This window comes from Haliotis asinina, chromosome 7, assembly GCF_037392515.1.
Source record: "Haliotis asinina isolate JCU_RB_2024 chromosome 7, JCU_Hal_asi_v2, whole genome shotgun sequence".
Taxonomy (NCBI): domain Eukaryota; kingdom Metazoa; phylum Mollusca; class Gastropoda; order Lepetellida; family Haliotidae; genus Haliotis; species Haliotis asinina.
Genome location: NC_090286.1, coordinates 15,901,369 through 15,916,062, shown reverse-complemented (window position 1 = coordinate 15,916,062; position 14,694 = coordinate 15,901,369). Strand labels below are relative to the sequence as shown.

Sequence of the window (14,694 nt, the reverse complement as noted above, 5' to 3'; positions counted from 1 at the left end):
CCATTTACCCAAGTACACAGCAAATACCAGTGTGCATTTCAGTAAATACCCATGTGCATTTCAGCAAATACCCGTGTGCATTTCTTATGTAACAACGAAGTTCCGTTTGTATCCTCAAAACAGTTTCAGCCCTAAAGTGTTTTCAGGTTGCATGCGACACAGAGATTACATCTTCCTTGCTGTAACTTGCGTTTGATGGTATAAACCTACACATGTTATTTGTCATCATTCACTTGATGGTCAGTTAATGAATTTATAACAGGTATAATTAGTGGTAACACCACTAAAATTACTCGACATAGGTTCCCATTTGGCATTTCTTCTGTCTGGAGTAAATACTCAACATTATACATTACGGTCTGTAGTGGCAAATGTATTGCATGTTATGTAATATGTGAATATAAGTGATGCAAGAGGGTTTATCAGCTGAGTTACAAAAACAAACATCAATCAAAGGATTAACCGGTAACACACTGATTAATTGCTTTTATCTTCTACAACGGATTTGTCAAAAGGCAGTGTGTGTAGATGTACTAATCTATACTGACTTAGTAACATCCTGTCGTAAAGTACGAATGTAAAAACAACATCCTCCCTTCAAAGAATTAACCACCACTGCGTTGACTGATTGCTCATTATTGGTTAACTGAATTACTTAGAATGGCGGACATCAAACAGTTAGTTGCCAGGTGTGCTATCTTGGGTGACTAATGAGAGGTTTATCAGGTTTTCACCAATATGAAAGACGTGAAACAATGTGTTACTTTTTCGCAAATTAGACTGTTGTAAGAGACACGACACAGAGCAGGATTATTTACCAGCTGCAGATGAATGGAATACTATTTCTTTTACGTGGATATTGATGGATACATGGTTGAACAAGGTAGTAGCCTAACATTGTTGCTATAAAATTAGTCTCTTTTACATTCATTATTTGCATTTTGTTTTAATATTCAGCAGAAAACACAAACTAGATCGCATATGTGTGTGAAATAGGATCCACACTGGCAGTATATACAATGTTTAAATGTTACAGTCATGTTAGAAATTTACCATAAGCATAAGCAGACCATGTGTTCTTTTATTAATTTTCAAAATCATACAAATATGACAACAAACTAATTAGGGTTGTGAGACACAAATATAGAGATGTACATTGGCTTCGTTATTTTTCCGTCCTAATAGTTTTTATACCATTTCTACCACTGGCAGATGACTACCCTTCAAAGTGTTTAATTTGTGTTCATAATACATTTGTAATGAAGTAAAAATGTCTTCACCTTAGTTGATCTGTCTATAATTAAACTCTCAATTGTGCATACGGGCTGTGCAGCAGAGGTCACGAACCAGTCATGAATTCTGGGATATCATCCGGGTACTCACGGGAGAAAAACAATAACAAAAGCTTAAACCAGTCCACGGAAATTGCTCCGCATCAGTGCCCCTTTAAGCCTTACTGTTCAGTTCAGCTCAACGTGATGAAGGGGCTAAGATAAGCCCTGAAACATCATGAAAATAAACTCAAGAAGTTGCTATCCATAAAATTTGTCCTGTATTTATCAACAAGTGTTGATATAATTTATATCAGAAGACACGAGGTTGAGATTCTATTTATCATCCAAAATCACTCTTCATTAGTTTTCAAAAAGGAGATAAACATCATGTTTTGGCCAATTTCCAGGTGTTATTGAGAAATTCATATACTCAATATGACAGTGACAGAGATACAAGAGCGCCGCTCGTCTTTTGATGTTGTGTGTTACTGTGCAGTCCTGACAACTACACGCAGAAGGTATTCAATCTCTTGATTATATTCACAACTCTTCCAACCAATTGTCCCTCAATTTTAAACTTTTATGGGCGATACCATATTTGTTTACACTCACTAGACGCATTTGTTTACTTATTTTTATAGATTGTTTTATTTTCGTTTTTATTAAAGAGACGAGTTATTATAGAACTGAAAATAATGCTAGTAGTAATGCTTGTATCACTATGCACCAGTTTAAAATCAAATTTAGCGTTATTACCATTTTGCTACATATCTGATTTTCCTGCACAGTATGTTTATCTCCTAATTATTTCACTGTAAAATTGGTTGATCTCATACAGATCTGATATATCCATTAACACACATGGAAATGAGATAGGATAATCTTACAAGTGGTGTAATGGAATCAACTTGTTTTAATATGCAAAGCAAACAAAGGAAATGAGAACTGAATTTGGGGAAAAACATGCGTATGAGATTTAATAGTTTTGCTAACCCAAACACGAACCCTGACCCTGACTCTGACCACATTAAGATGATTTGTACTACTAAGCAGTGTTGCTGAAACTAACAGGTAATTTTGAATGATAGCTGTGGCCCAATAAACACTCAAAAAGGCAACCTTACCAAAATTCACAAAATACAGCCTTACATGATGATAGCATAGTGTATTGGGTTTTGGTAATGTGAAGACACATGTCTTCATTTGACATTAAAAGTCTTAATTTCTTTATATCAGGTAAAAGTGAGAAATTAGTATTTGTAAAACAAAACAAATATTCAAGGAGGCGCTGAGAGTAATCTCTTACTACTCTGAATAAACTGTCTATTATTAAGCTTGTTTGAAGTTAGTGTTGTCATCCCTGATAAAGGGGACAATAAACATTATCATACTGTTACAATGAGGGAGAGTAAGGCCTGGATTCAGTCTAATGAAAATGATTTCTAAAGTAAGCTGACACTTACCTGAGCCTGCAAGGATGTTGAATCCAAGGTATTGAAAACCATAGGAAGGACCTCTGTTCTGATTTCATCCAAAGGCGTCTTTGCAAGTATTATATCCAGTTTGTTCAAAATATACACTGTTGCCTACATTAAAACAAAACATTTTAAGTTTAATGAACATCTATAGAATTACAATCTAGAAATATGAATATTACAACACCTATTCATGTATAAATGTGCATTGACTGATAATTTAACATTTAATCTTGTCCTGGGTCATCAGCATCGTGCCAAAACTCCATGGTATCTGTTGCCCTGTTTTACTAAAAACTGAATATTAGCTATCATTCTTTAATAATTCTTGGGATATTACTTGTATTACATTTTGCCATAAATGTTGTATTCAGACTTGCCTTCACAACATATCTAAAGAGAGCTGTCAGGTACACACAACTAGCTGTTGCCACTGTAGAATCATAATGATGATATCAGGATGCAATTTCTGACACTTCTGGTTCAGAGAGCCCACTCTCACCTATCATCCCAACAAGATTACACTGATAAGGATATTTCCTGAAATTTCACATGATGCAGTGTTATAAGTGGGAGGTATGCACTTACCAGAACAGGCTTAGTTGAGCTGAGAATGGACCTGAACTGAGGTAGGATGATGTCCATATAATCATCTCTAGGGGCAAAATCTATCATAGTGAGCAGGGCAGGTAAGGCATACACAATGTTCTCAGAGGTCTTGCAATCAGCACAAAGAACAGGGAAGACATTCTTATACAAAAGTTTCTGCAACAAAGAACAAGGTAAACATGTTTCACATAATGCTGATGACACTAAAAGCTTCACAACAGCAATGGAAAAAAGTAGTCACTATCATATAAAGTTGTGATACAGGTGATGCAGTGGTGGTACGAGGTAGTCAGCACATTGTGTTGATACAGGTGATGCAGTGGTGGTACGAGGTAGTCACCACATTGTGTTGATACAGGTGATGCAGTGGTGGTATGAGGTAGTCAGCACATTGTGTTGATACAGGTGAGGTAGTGATGGTACAAGGAAGTCACCACATTGTGTTGATTGAGGCAGTGGTGGTACAAGGTAGTCACCACATTGTGTTGATTGAGGCAGTGGTGGTACAAGGAAGTCACCACATTGTGTTGATATAGGTGAGGCAGTGGTGGTACAAGGTAGTCACCACATTGTGTTGATTGAGGCAGTGGTGGTACAAGGAAATCACCACATTGTGTTGATATAGGCGAGGCAGTGATCGTACAAGGAAGTCACCACATTGTGTTGATACAGGCGAGGCAGTGATGGTACGAGGTAGTCACCACATTGTGTTGATACAGGTGAGGAGGTGGTGGTACAAGGAAGTCACCACATTGTGTTGATACAGGTGAGGCAGTGATGGTACAAGGAAGTCACCACATTGTGTTGATACAGATGAGGCAGTGGTGGTACAAGGAAATCACTACAGGAGTGAAAACAGGGGGATGTTGTTCCAGAAGAAGGCCAAACTGACTGGCTCTTGTCCTGCCAGAGCTGTCAACCCATTTCATCAAAGACATATGCTATGAGGTAAAAAGTCTACTGGTCATGGCAGTAAATCAAAGCAATGATTTCAAGAGATCTGTTACAACACATGTAAGCTGTGGGTGGACATCATCCCTCTGGAATGAACCAGCATCTGAACAAGTGGTGGAACATGACCACTGAAATGAGCGATGATGAATTGTGATACTACCAACATACCATTACATTTCCCTCCCCATACTGAAGATACTGAGCTAAACAAGCATCTATGAAACATTTTCCAAGATGCCTACAGATCCTTGCTCATCCATCAGATCTTTCAAGTTAAAACCTTGACATGTCTGAAATGGTAAACGATCAGGTGTTGTATTCCCCTAAGAGGTTACATATTGTTCAGCCATTAAAGATTTCAACACGGTAAATATCTAGGCTGTCAGTGTGGCAGTTTGTTGTCAGTTGCTTGGATGCACCAACCAAATATTGTTGCCCTGCCCTGCAGTAGATATCTCCAAAGATATCATACTGTGTTTTGATGGATTTCATAATGTCTGGCAATATAACTTTGAACCATTTCTTTTGCAAATCACATACATTGCAGAGATTTTACTTTTCAGCAAGTTTGGTACTGTTTACAGTGTCAGTAAATACGAGTGTGATGTCATATTGTGTGTGCATGTCTTGCTTTCAACAAACACTCCAACATCCAGCTTGAATGCTGTGCATCAACAAAGTCATGGAGATGTCTTCATGTATGTGTAGTTAAAAGTATATTATCTAATATAAGAAATATATCTTTATCTGACTTCACAGAAAACATCAGTAATTTTTCCATGAGCATAGTAGTCATCTTATTTTTTCATTTACTGTCAGGAAGGTTTGGGTGAGAGTATCCAGTAATCCTTTTAATCATCATATATTTCAAAACGATAAACTTTAACCCTCTGGACGCCACAGGGACATATATATCCTTCCTCTTTAACCCTCAGTTTGAAGTCCAATAAAATATATATCATGCACACAAATATAATTTACAGTTTTGAGTTCTTTGTGAAATTCTCTGTTTCACTTTTATATCAGACAAAGTCAAAGTGCTTAAAATAACCTCTCAAATCTATGCATCTGTATACCGATGCGTGTGACATCGGTGCAGGTGCTTATGTGGAAGGAGACTTTGCTTATTGGAACTGGTGCCTGGATGTGCCTAAAGTGGTTGATGAACACATAAATGTGAAAGAACTCGTGGTGTTGGTACTAGCACTAGAACGATGGCGGCTCCTATTTCAGAACAGACAATGTTACATGCATGACTGCTGTGGATAATGGTACTGTCCGCAGCCAAGCCGCCATGAAATATGTTAGAGACCTGTTTTGGATAAGAGCACTGAATAACATTGAGTTGGTGGCAGTGCACTTAGAAGGGGATTTTAATGTGGTTGCTGACACAGTATCCAGATTGGAGGAACCTGGACGTTTGTCCTTACTGTATAATTTGTTGCCACATTTATCTGTCACGCCACATGTCATTTGCCTTTATCACTTGCAGATGGGGCTACACATGTTCTATAAAGTACCTTGCGAAGCACTGTACTTAGACTCAAATCTAAGGCTTTGGCAGAATCAACACAGAGAACGTACAGTTGCCAGCTAAGATCTTACTTAAATTTCTGTAAAAAAATAGATGTTCCTCCATTGCCCACCTCCACAGAGACTATTGCTCTTTATATGGCATACCTCGTTGATGTGAAGGGCTTTACCAGCTACAAATCGGTTCGAGGATATCTGGTACCTATTTCTAATCTGCAGAAGGAAAATGGATTTGATGATGTGATAAGTGATAACTGGCATCTTTCATGTGTATTGCATGGAGTGAAGCGTGAACTTGGAGATGCGGAAGACCCCGTCGTCCCCATGTCTCCTCACCTGTTGTTAACGCTGAGGTCTAGATTAGATATGTCAAACACATGTTAGTGTTTGGGCTGCTTGCCTTACTGCCTTTTATGGTGTGGTGAGGCCAGGTAATTTTTTGTCTGAAAAGCTGTTTAATCCACATAAAGATCTGGGTCTCTCCAATCTCTCTGTTTGCGAAGGAGGTTACTCCCTGAAACTGAAAGTGAAGTTTAGGGAATGGCAGTTGTATGCTCTGCTGCCTAGAGTTGAAGGTGAAGCACTCTGCCCTGCAGCAGCTCTGGATAACCAACTCCAGAGTGAGAGAAGATATCATCCAGAGCAGACGCTCTTCTGTACAGAGGCAGGGACAGTCTTGACTAAGACTGTTTTCATTTCAACTATTCGTCAGCGGATCAGAATGTACTCATCTCGGGTCACTCCTTCAGGTGTAGGGGTGCCACGTGGGCTTTTGAATCTGGAGTACTGGGTGAAATTGTTCAGGTCCTGGGCTTATGGAAAAGTGACACTTATTTGCGATACCTGGACATATCACCTAGAACAAAGATGAGAGCCTTGACACAGTTTGTTCAATCGTTGTCAGAGTTTTCAGGTTAGTTTAGAATGGTTAATTTTCCTCACGATCACCTTACTCCTCTCTCTGGGATTGGGAGTGTTTTAGTTAGTGTTAACTAAGCAATCAAGGTGTTCTAAAGCCATGTATGAGGCTATTTGTTCTACATTCAATATTTGTCATATTATGTGGCATTGTAAACACTGCAATATGGCGCAGTAAATTTTGCCAACTCTCCTTTGTATTATTTCCTTTATTGCAGACATGTTATCCCAACCAATATGTATTTAACGTTTAAAATAGGAATTCAACAGGTTAAATTCAATTTTAATTAGTGGTAGGAATATTGTATTTCTCATGGTGAGCGGCGCTGCTTCCCCTTTCATTACGTCACAAAAACTGGTAGGCATGGTGGCATGGCGTGCACGGCAAAATTTAACCACTCCCTCCACCCATCGGTATTACTGGCATGGCAACATTGGTTATTTTCTGCTTCGCATACAAGTTAGCACCTGCTCCTTCCAATAATAGTTGCATTCTTTGTATATTATTGTCTCATGTCTGCAGGATTCAAGGGGAGTGTTTTAGTTAGTGTTAATTAAGCAATCACGGCGTTGTAAAGCCATGCATGAGGCTATTTGTTCTACATTCAATATTTGTCATATTATAAGGCATTGTAACGTTGCAATATGGTGCAGTAAATTTTGCCAACTCTCCTTAGTATTATTTCCTTTATTGCAGAAGTGTTATCCCAACCAATATGTATTTAACGTTTAAATTTGAAATAAAATCAGTATTTGTCTACGTGAAAAGATATGTTCTGCTAATAATCGACGATTGCTTTCTTCATGTTTAACCTAGCAGCTTGAAACTCTCTACATATCACCATCAGAACCTGTGCAACATTTGTGAAATGTTAATATTTAAACAATATTGATTGTGTTTCACAAATAGCGACTAGATCTTAGATTCGCCACCAAAACATGCATGTGATCACTGCAAATGCAGGCAGACAGTCACCCCATCACTGCACCTCCGCAGACCAGTGGTTCCAGGGGGTGACCTGTTGCAATTCCATTAGAATCTTTGACTAGCAGTGATAATGACACTTGATATTTTGAGACGGCCCGTGCCTTGCACTGCCCATGTGTCACACAAACACTGTCACTATACAGTGGGTCACAGTATAGTTAGTTTCTTAGAAGTGTCTCTACCATGGATTTTTTTCTTATATTTTACAAGTATCATTATGACTAGGGAATGGTACATCATGACTACTCATATGCCACATTAGGTCAAGGTGGTATGAATGATTGTCCATGAGTTTTGAATCTCAAAAATCAACCATAATGAAAAAAACTGCCAAATAGCATATTCCAAGCATTTCTGGTATTCTGGTTAAAGCTGCTGCTGGTGGTACACTGACTCCAAATCAAACAAGTGCCTGTGTTATCCCCATAACAGCAAATTCCATCTTACTGTTTCTTGGGATGCCATGCAGGCAGATGATAGCCATTTAAATGTCAGACATGTTTGACAACTAAAGATTTCAGTTCATAGGACATTCAACACACATTAAATATAACTTCTTGGCAAATGTCTTGGCACTGTTTGTCATTTATGTGTAATGGTAGGTACTTAAAGACATGGAAACAGAAACATACATATGAACAGGTTTGTACAGAAACGAATTTTTGAGTACAGTGCACTCTGTCCAACTCTGACTGTCTTTCTCGGATTGCTGCAAAAACCATACTGAACTAGAAGCCAGTCCAAATTAGACAGAGTGCACCAAATCTTACAGTCTTACCCTAGGTATGTTTGGGATCACTTGAGATAAATTTGCATAGGCTTCAGCTTTGTCAGCTAAGTCCTTTCTGTCATATGTATCAAGGTGTTGGAGACTTGCCACAACAGGATCCTGGAAATACCGAAGCTGAGGAGAAAAAAACAGAATAATCATTAGTAACTTCAGTATCAGGAGTTGTCAGTTTTAGTCAGTCTTTGGAAAACTCTTAAGCCCTAGCATCCATAAAATTAGTTATGGATAAGAATAACCAGCACCTGTTGACATCAGATTGCTTTACCTGTGCTTAGTGATGTCTTCATATTTCTTACTGAACCCATTTTACATGGCATACTAGCATAAATTAAAAAGCTTGTGGACTTGTGTGAATATTGCAGCATGTAATGTAAGCAGTGAACAATATCATCTCTAAGAACAAAACACATAAGTTCCCAAATTTGTTTCTGTTTTTTCGAAAGCTAGAAATTTGACAGGATCATTTGATATAATTGACCAAGTCATAGCTTTTTTTTTCTGTGACAATGAGTGGACAGTTATGTCCAAGTACTATGAGGTCAAACCATCATGTCCCTAATGCATGTCCTGTGTGATACTGTGTTTAAGTGGTGCACAGTGGTGTAGTGGTTAGCATTCTGTCCTCTGACACTACAGGCCTGGCTTCGAATCCTGGTGCAGACATCAAAAACATTTGTGACCTTAGTCTCATACCGGTTTGTGTCCCTGGCCGAGGCACTTCATCCACAATCAGCTGTTTAGAATGTGAGAAGCAGACCTATATGATCATGCTCTGTCCAAAGCAGCAGTTTTGAAAGTACAATTACTTCATGATAACAATGCCAGAGAGCAGCATTACAGCATCGCATTGGATTCTAGGTGCAAAAATTAGCTATATTATTGTGCTCTACAGATTAAGATAAAAATACAGCAGGGAGGGTTCTGGTGATCCTGTCAGACTGGTAAGGCTCATCATCAGCACTTGCCTCCTGTATATACAGCCCAGACAGTGAATGGAATTTCTCCCAGGAAACACTGCCTAGTCAAACCCACCAAGAACTTTCCAGTGAATATGTAGACTCCCCAACACTGCAGCTTTCTGCGTTACTAACAGTGTCAAAAGGGCTGTGCTTCTGGTGGAGAACCCCAGTACTCTCCTGGTCTGTGCCAAGAGATCAGGAGGTATCAAACCAAGGCTACCAAGAACCTGACAACAGTGTATATGGGATGCAAGCCAGACATTTCAAAGGCATGCTTCTACTGAATCTTGCCAATCATGCTGCTGTCAACAGGGACAGAAAATTCAATAACATAAATTAACTCATTTACTTTATCAAAAATGACAAGATCAGGTTTGGTGGCTGGAATTCTCAGGCTGTATATGGGCCAATTCCATAGCAGTTTAATAGCATCATTTTCCATGACACCTTGTGCATGTTCAGGGTCATACCATGATACCTCAGATTCAAACCCACAGGCATCACCAGAGGATCATCTGATAAATAAATACCGGGTAATATTGTTCACTGTTGGAAAAAATGTCCATTGCAAAATGTTCTGAGCTTTGCTCAAGCTGATTCCTTACCTTTAGCATGCTTACTAAACCAGTCATACATGCTTGCCTGTTTCAGAAGTTACTAACTGATGAATAGAAATATGTAGTGAATGATTTATTGTAAATTTGCACTGTTCTAATGCTCAGCTCTATAGGAGTCTTATTTCATGGTGGGATCTCATTTTCTGCAAGCCAACACAAATGATCAAGATTCATTTAATTGCAAAATCTGGATAACTGGATACTTTGTTTGATCTCACGTCATAGTTTAACATTATTGCATGGTGTGCAAGTCCTGATCCAAATCCTAATTGTTACCAGGATCAGTTGTTGGTTTATTACTAATTGGCAATGTCACTGTAATTTTATCTAATATACTTGGGAAATGGTTGTTCACTGGCATCATATATCCAAACCTCATCAATGTAATACCCAGTAATTGGAAACAGCCAACTATGGGAGGTAATGCACCAGAGTATAACACCATTACACCAGAATAACATGGAGTGCATTGCAAACATTTTGAGCTGTTAAGTGCTGTGTAGCTTTCTGCTAAGTAACACTTTGCTGTCTGCAGATCTCAGCAACAGGAGTCTGTAGGATGCTTTGCATTGCTGAGAGCGAATGGAATGGGCATTGATTTGTCATTACTTGCCTTGCAAGAGCTAGCAAGTTGCCACGGCTTAGAGATTCCAGATTTGAGGTATTAGTACCAGTCACCCAGTCCTAGTAACACACATTATTGGCATCCCTACTAAAGTGGGGTATGAAATACAGGAACACGGTTCTTCGGTCTGTCCATCTCTTTGTACATCCAACTATGTGCTCCTCAATGGGGACACATTTTTTCAAAAACTACTAAATTCGAGAGATGAATTTTACTCTGATGTCATAGTTCATCATCTCAAAGCAGTACCAATGCACGCTACAATAATAGAGCACAAGCTTTCTGATCCTATTTATGTTACAAGTTTTTTTATGCTGACATAAAGCAAGCCTTTAACTTGTCTCTTCTTAAGAGTTTATACTTATCTTTTCTTACAGAAATTTTGCTTGTTAATGTAGACTATGTGACCTAAGGAAGGGAGTGAGTGAGTTTAGTTTTACGCTGCATTCAGCAATATTCCAGCTATATGGTGGTAGTGTGTAAATAATTGAACCTCGACCAGACAATCCAATGATCAACAGCATGACCATCAATCTGCACAAATGGGAACTGACGACATTTGTCAACCAAGTCAGAGAGCCTGACCATACAATCCTGTTAGTCACCTTTTATAACAAGCACAGTAACCTTTTGTGGCAATTATGGGTTGCTGAAGACCTATTCTACCCCTGATCTTCACAGGTCCCTGAGGAAGGAAATGGAGATAACAATGTTTTGGGTTTATCTTACATGAGGATACTTGGTTCTGAGTGTTTAAGCAGGCCTTTTACCCCATGCTGCTGGGAAAATGAGATCAAAACACAACACTAATAACTGACAGTCTTTTAATACTGGTTGAAAAGAAATTACCTACAGAAAATATCATAACATGGAAACATTTATAGTAAAACTTCAAAGAGACAAAATGTTTGTCACTAAAGTCCATATGATCATGTTATTGACAAAATCAGTAAGCACCATTCTAAATGCCTACAGTCGTTGGCATGCTCCATCACATAACATATCCTTGAACTTTCTTTGGATTTTTAGTGTTTTATGTCAGTTCTGAACACACCAAATGAAAAATATGTATCCTTCCAGAGCATGAAATTTACAGCATAAAGGCTGCAGTGTCTCCCAGGGCTTCCAACCCCAAGAGTGAAAAAGATTGGAATGCAGGGGTCCAAAGGTTGAAAGCACTGACTGGGCCCAGGGTGGAACCTGGTAAGGGGTGATACTCAAAATTTGTTGTGAGGTTGGTAGGTTTTGTTGTGATAGCATGACATGAGTAATAAAAGAATGAGTCTCAAGCCAAACGCATGATAGTTGCCAGTGATTCATCGCAGATGTCAACACTCCTCGTACCATCAGCTAACGGAAGAAAGAAAGAAAACATCATATTAACAGATGGATATTATCATGATGATGAATTAACAAAGGTAAAAGATAAAAATAATTCATGTATCAATATCTATCATCAGTCAGAGACACGGAGTCCTGTATTGCAGTGACAGAGCGGGTGTCCTTGCAAACTACACAATTATTAGAACATTACATCTGGTTTTCAATATAAGAAATACAGGAATCCTGTTAACAAATTCATGTAATGTAACTCACCCTCATTTGATCTCATTGTCCTGTTCTTCACTGCATTCCTTGTCAGAAAAGAGTGGCCACACCGTGTGCAAACATCTATTTCATTTCATTCACCACTTCCATGTTCCAAGATAGAATGATCAGCAGTCACAATACTCAAATAGATTTAATGTCCAAATTACACAAGAGATCTCCTGGCAGCGTAAGGACCATAAATTATTCAATGCAATATTCTTGTAGTGAAGAAGAGTATTTGATATCCATAAATATTTTTATTTGCATTGCTAAGTGATGATCAAAGAATCACCCTCCAATCTCCAATTTCACACAGAGATAATTCCACATAAATCAATGGTTTATCTGCTATTTGCATGTTCCTGTGTTAGCAGAAAAAGCTTTTTTTTTCACTTCCACCATCAGGACCCTCTTATGTGTTTTTGAGAAGGGTTGAGAGTCTTGACTGCAGTGATCCACATATCACACTGAACAAAGGTTGTCATTGTTTTCTGAATTTTATCAGCCCATCACAATTTACAGAAAAAGAATCAGAGCTTGATTTTGAGCCTTTGAACCAGGAAATTTTCTTACTGACAGTTGTTTCATCATTTTGAAACTCCTGTCAGATTACCACACAAGATAAGATGATCATTTGCGGATGATATTTGAAGGAGAATACTGTCATAGCGTCATGCTTGGCTTGAGCTTCGGAAAGTCTATTTGCTATGGCAGCTTGATCAGCTGATAAATTATCACCCGCTTTACGATGTTCAACAGTAGATTTTGACCTCTTGACTTTTTTTTAACCATGTGCCATTCCCTTGGCTTTACTTTGGAAACTGATACCATGGACATGAAATCAGAATTAGCATGTTACATCTATGCAGTATTTTCAGTAGTTCCATGCTTTTTCTAACAATTATTTTACAATTTCCTCTGTTGCCCCTGGGCCACAATCCATGACAATTAGTTGCACAACATAAGCGGTTCCATTGCTGAAAAGTTGTTACAAAAGAACATGTTCCCACAGTAAAGCAGGTAACAACAGTAGTTAATCAGAAGCAAGTCAATTAGTAACCAGAGTAGGTAGCAGTACCATGCCAACATCCTGATGGTAAACTAATAAAACTAAGGGAGATTCAATGTAAGGTCAAACTGTGACTCATAACGTAGTCAGACACTGGGGTTCTGGACCGGGTGCCCTTAATGGCTTATTCTGGCTTAATTTGGGTGCCATCACCCGACGTGAGATGAATTTAAGCATGATTCCTGCCAGTCCGGACACCCTGGCAACTATTTCCATCCCCAGGATGATGGGGGACAGCCACGATGGTGGACAACAAGCCAACGTCTGTCAAACCTAGTCCCATGTGGGTGGCCATGAGGGTGGTGTCAACCCTGTCAGTCACATTTGTTGCCCTATGGTACTTCTTGTGTAATACCAGCCGCAGGTCCCATTCTTGTTCCAGTTGGCATTTAATGTGGCTTATCTGACGCAAACAAAATCCGTCCATGGTTTCAAGTGTTTGAGCCAAGTTGTCCATGACCAGCTATATACAGTTTATGAAAAATATAATATTTAATTGGTCTGTTGTCAAGGGTTGATGAATGTACTTTAAACAAATATAAATTTAAATAAATGAATGTAGTTGAGTAAAATGAGAGGATCTAGGAAAACCATGAACCCCTGGAGGCTTGAGGTGGGGTCTCTTCCTGACTGCATATAAATAGGACAATGTTTATAATGATGACAATCATGCCAGCATATTTTTAACCTATTTAGAATCGGTACCTCTTTTGAATAATAACCTTGTATCACCTTGATCCACATCTCTGGGATTTCATACTATTTTTTTAATCCTATCAGTTTATATTCAGGGTCCAGATGGGTGATTGTGACATCTCTGAAACTCTTGAAAGCGTTGTCATTCTACTGTATGTAAATTGAGCACATGTGATTTTGATATTTTCAGGGCCAAAGGATGTGTATAATATTTTGGGTGGGCAATGCCTCCCCAGCCAAGAAAGACTTTGATATAAAGCATGGAATTGTTTGGCATCCCTTGTATGAAATCGAATGTTTATTTGAATTCAAGCACCAACTGGAAACTAGTACTTTGATTATCCAGTCAACCTGCAAATGATCTGCTTTATTTGGGATGAGGCTCATGAGCACACTCCTTTCTTGCATGGGGACGCATGTCGCGATGAGAATCCCCTTAGTGAGGACTTTTGTGAAATAATGATCCTTAAAGTCCAGAAACATGTACGGAGAAACGAGGGTGATATCGAGTATCAATTTGGGGTCAGATCAGTGTCCATTGGTTATCATCGGAGAGGATGAACAACATGTTTTTAGAGACCTCTGGTCTGGACATCG

The 14,694-nt window shown here is 38.8% G+C and overlaps 1 protein-coding gene across 1 annotated transcript in view; it reads right to left on the bottom strand.

Moving 5' to 3' along the window:
- LOC137291840 (SCY1-like protein 2) overlaps positions 1-14,694 on the bottom strand; it is a 238,794-nt gene that overhangs the window by 160,169 nt on the left and 63,931 nt on the right. Inside the window, exons 7-9 of the mRNA XM_067823384.1 lie at positions 8,530-8,655; positions 3,338-3,514; positions 2,738-2,860 (exon numbers count right to left, since the gene is read on the bottom strand). Coding sequence (XP_067679485.1) covers positions 2,738-2,860; positions 3,338-3,514; positions 8,530-8,655 — 426 coding nt within the window. The remainder of the gene's footprint in view (positions 1-2,737; positions 2,861-3,337; positions 3,515-8,529; positions 8,656-14,694) is intronic.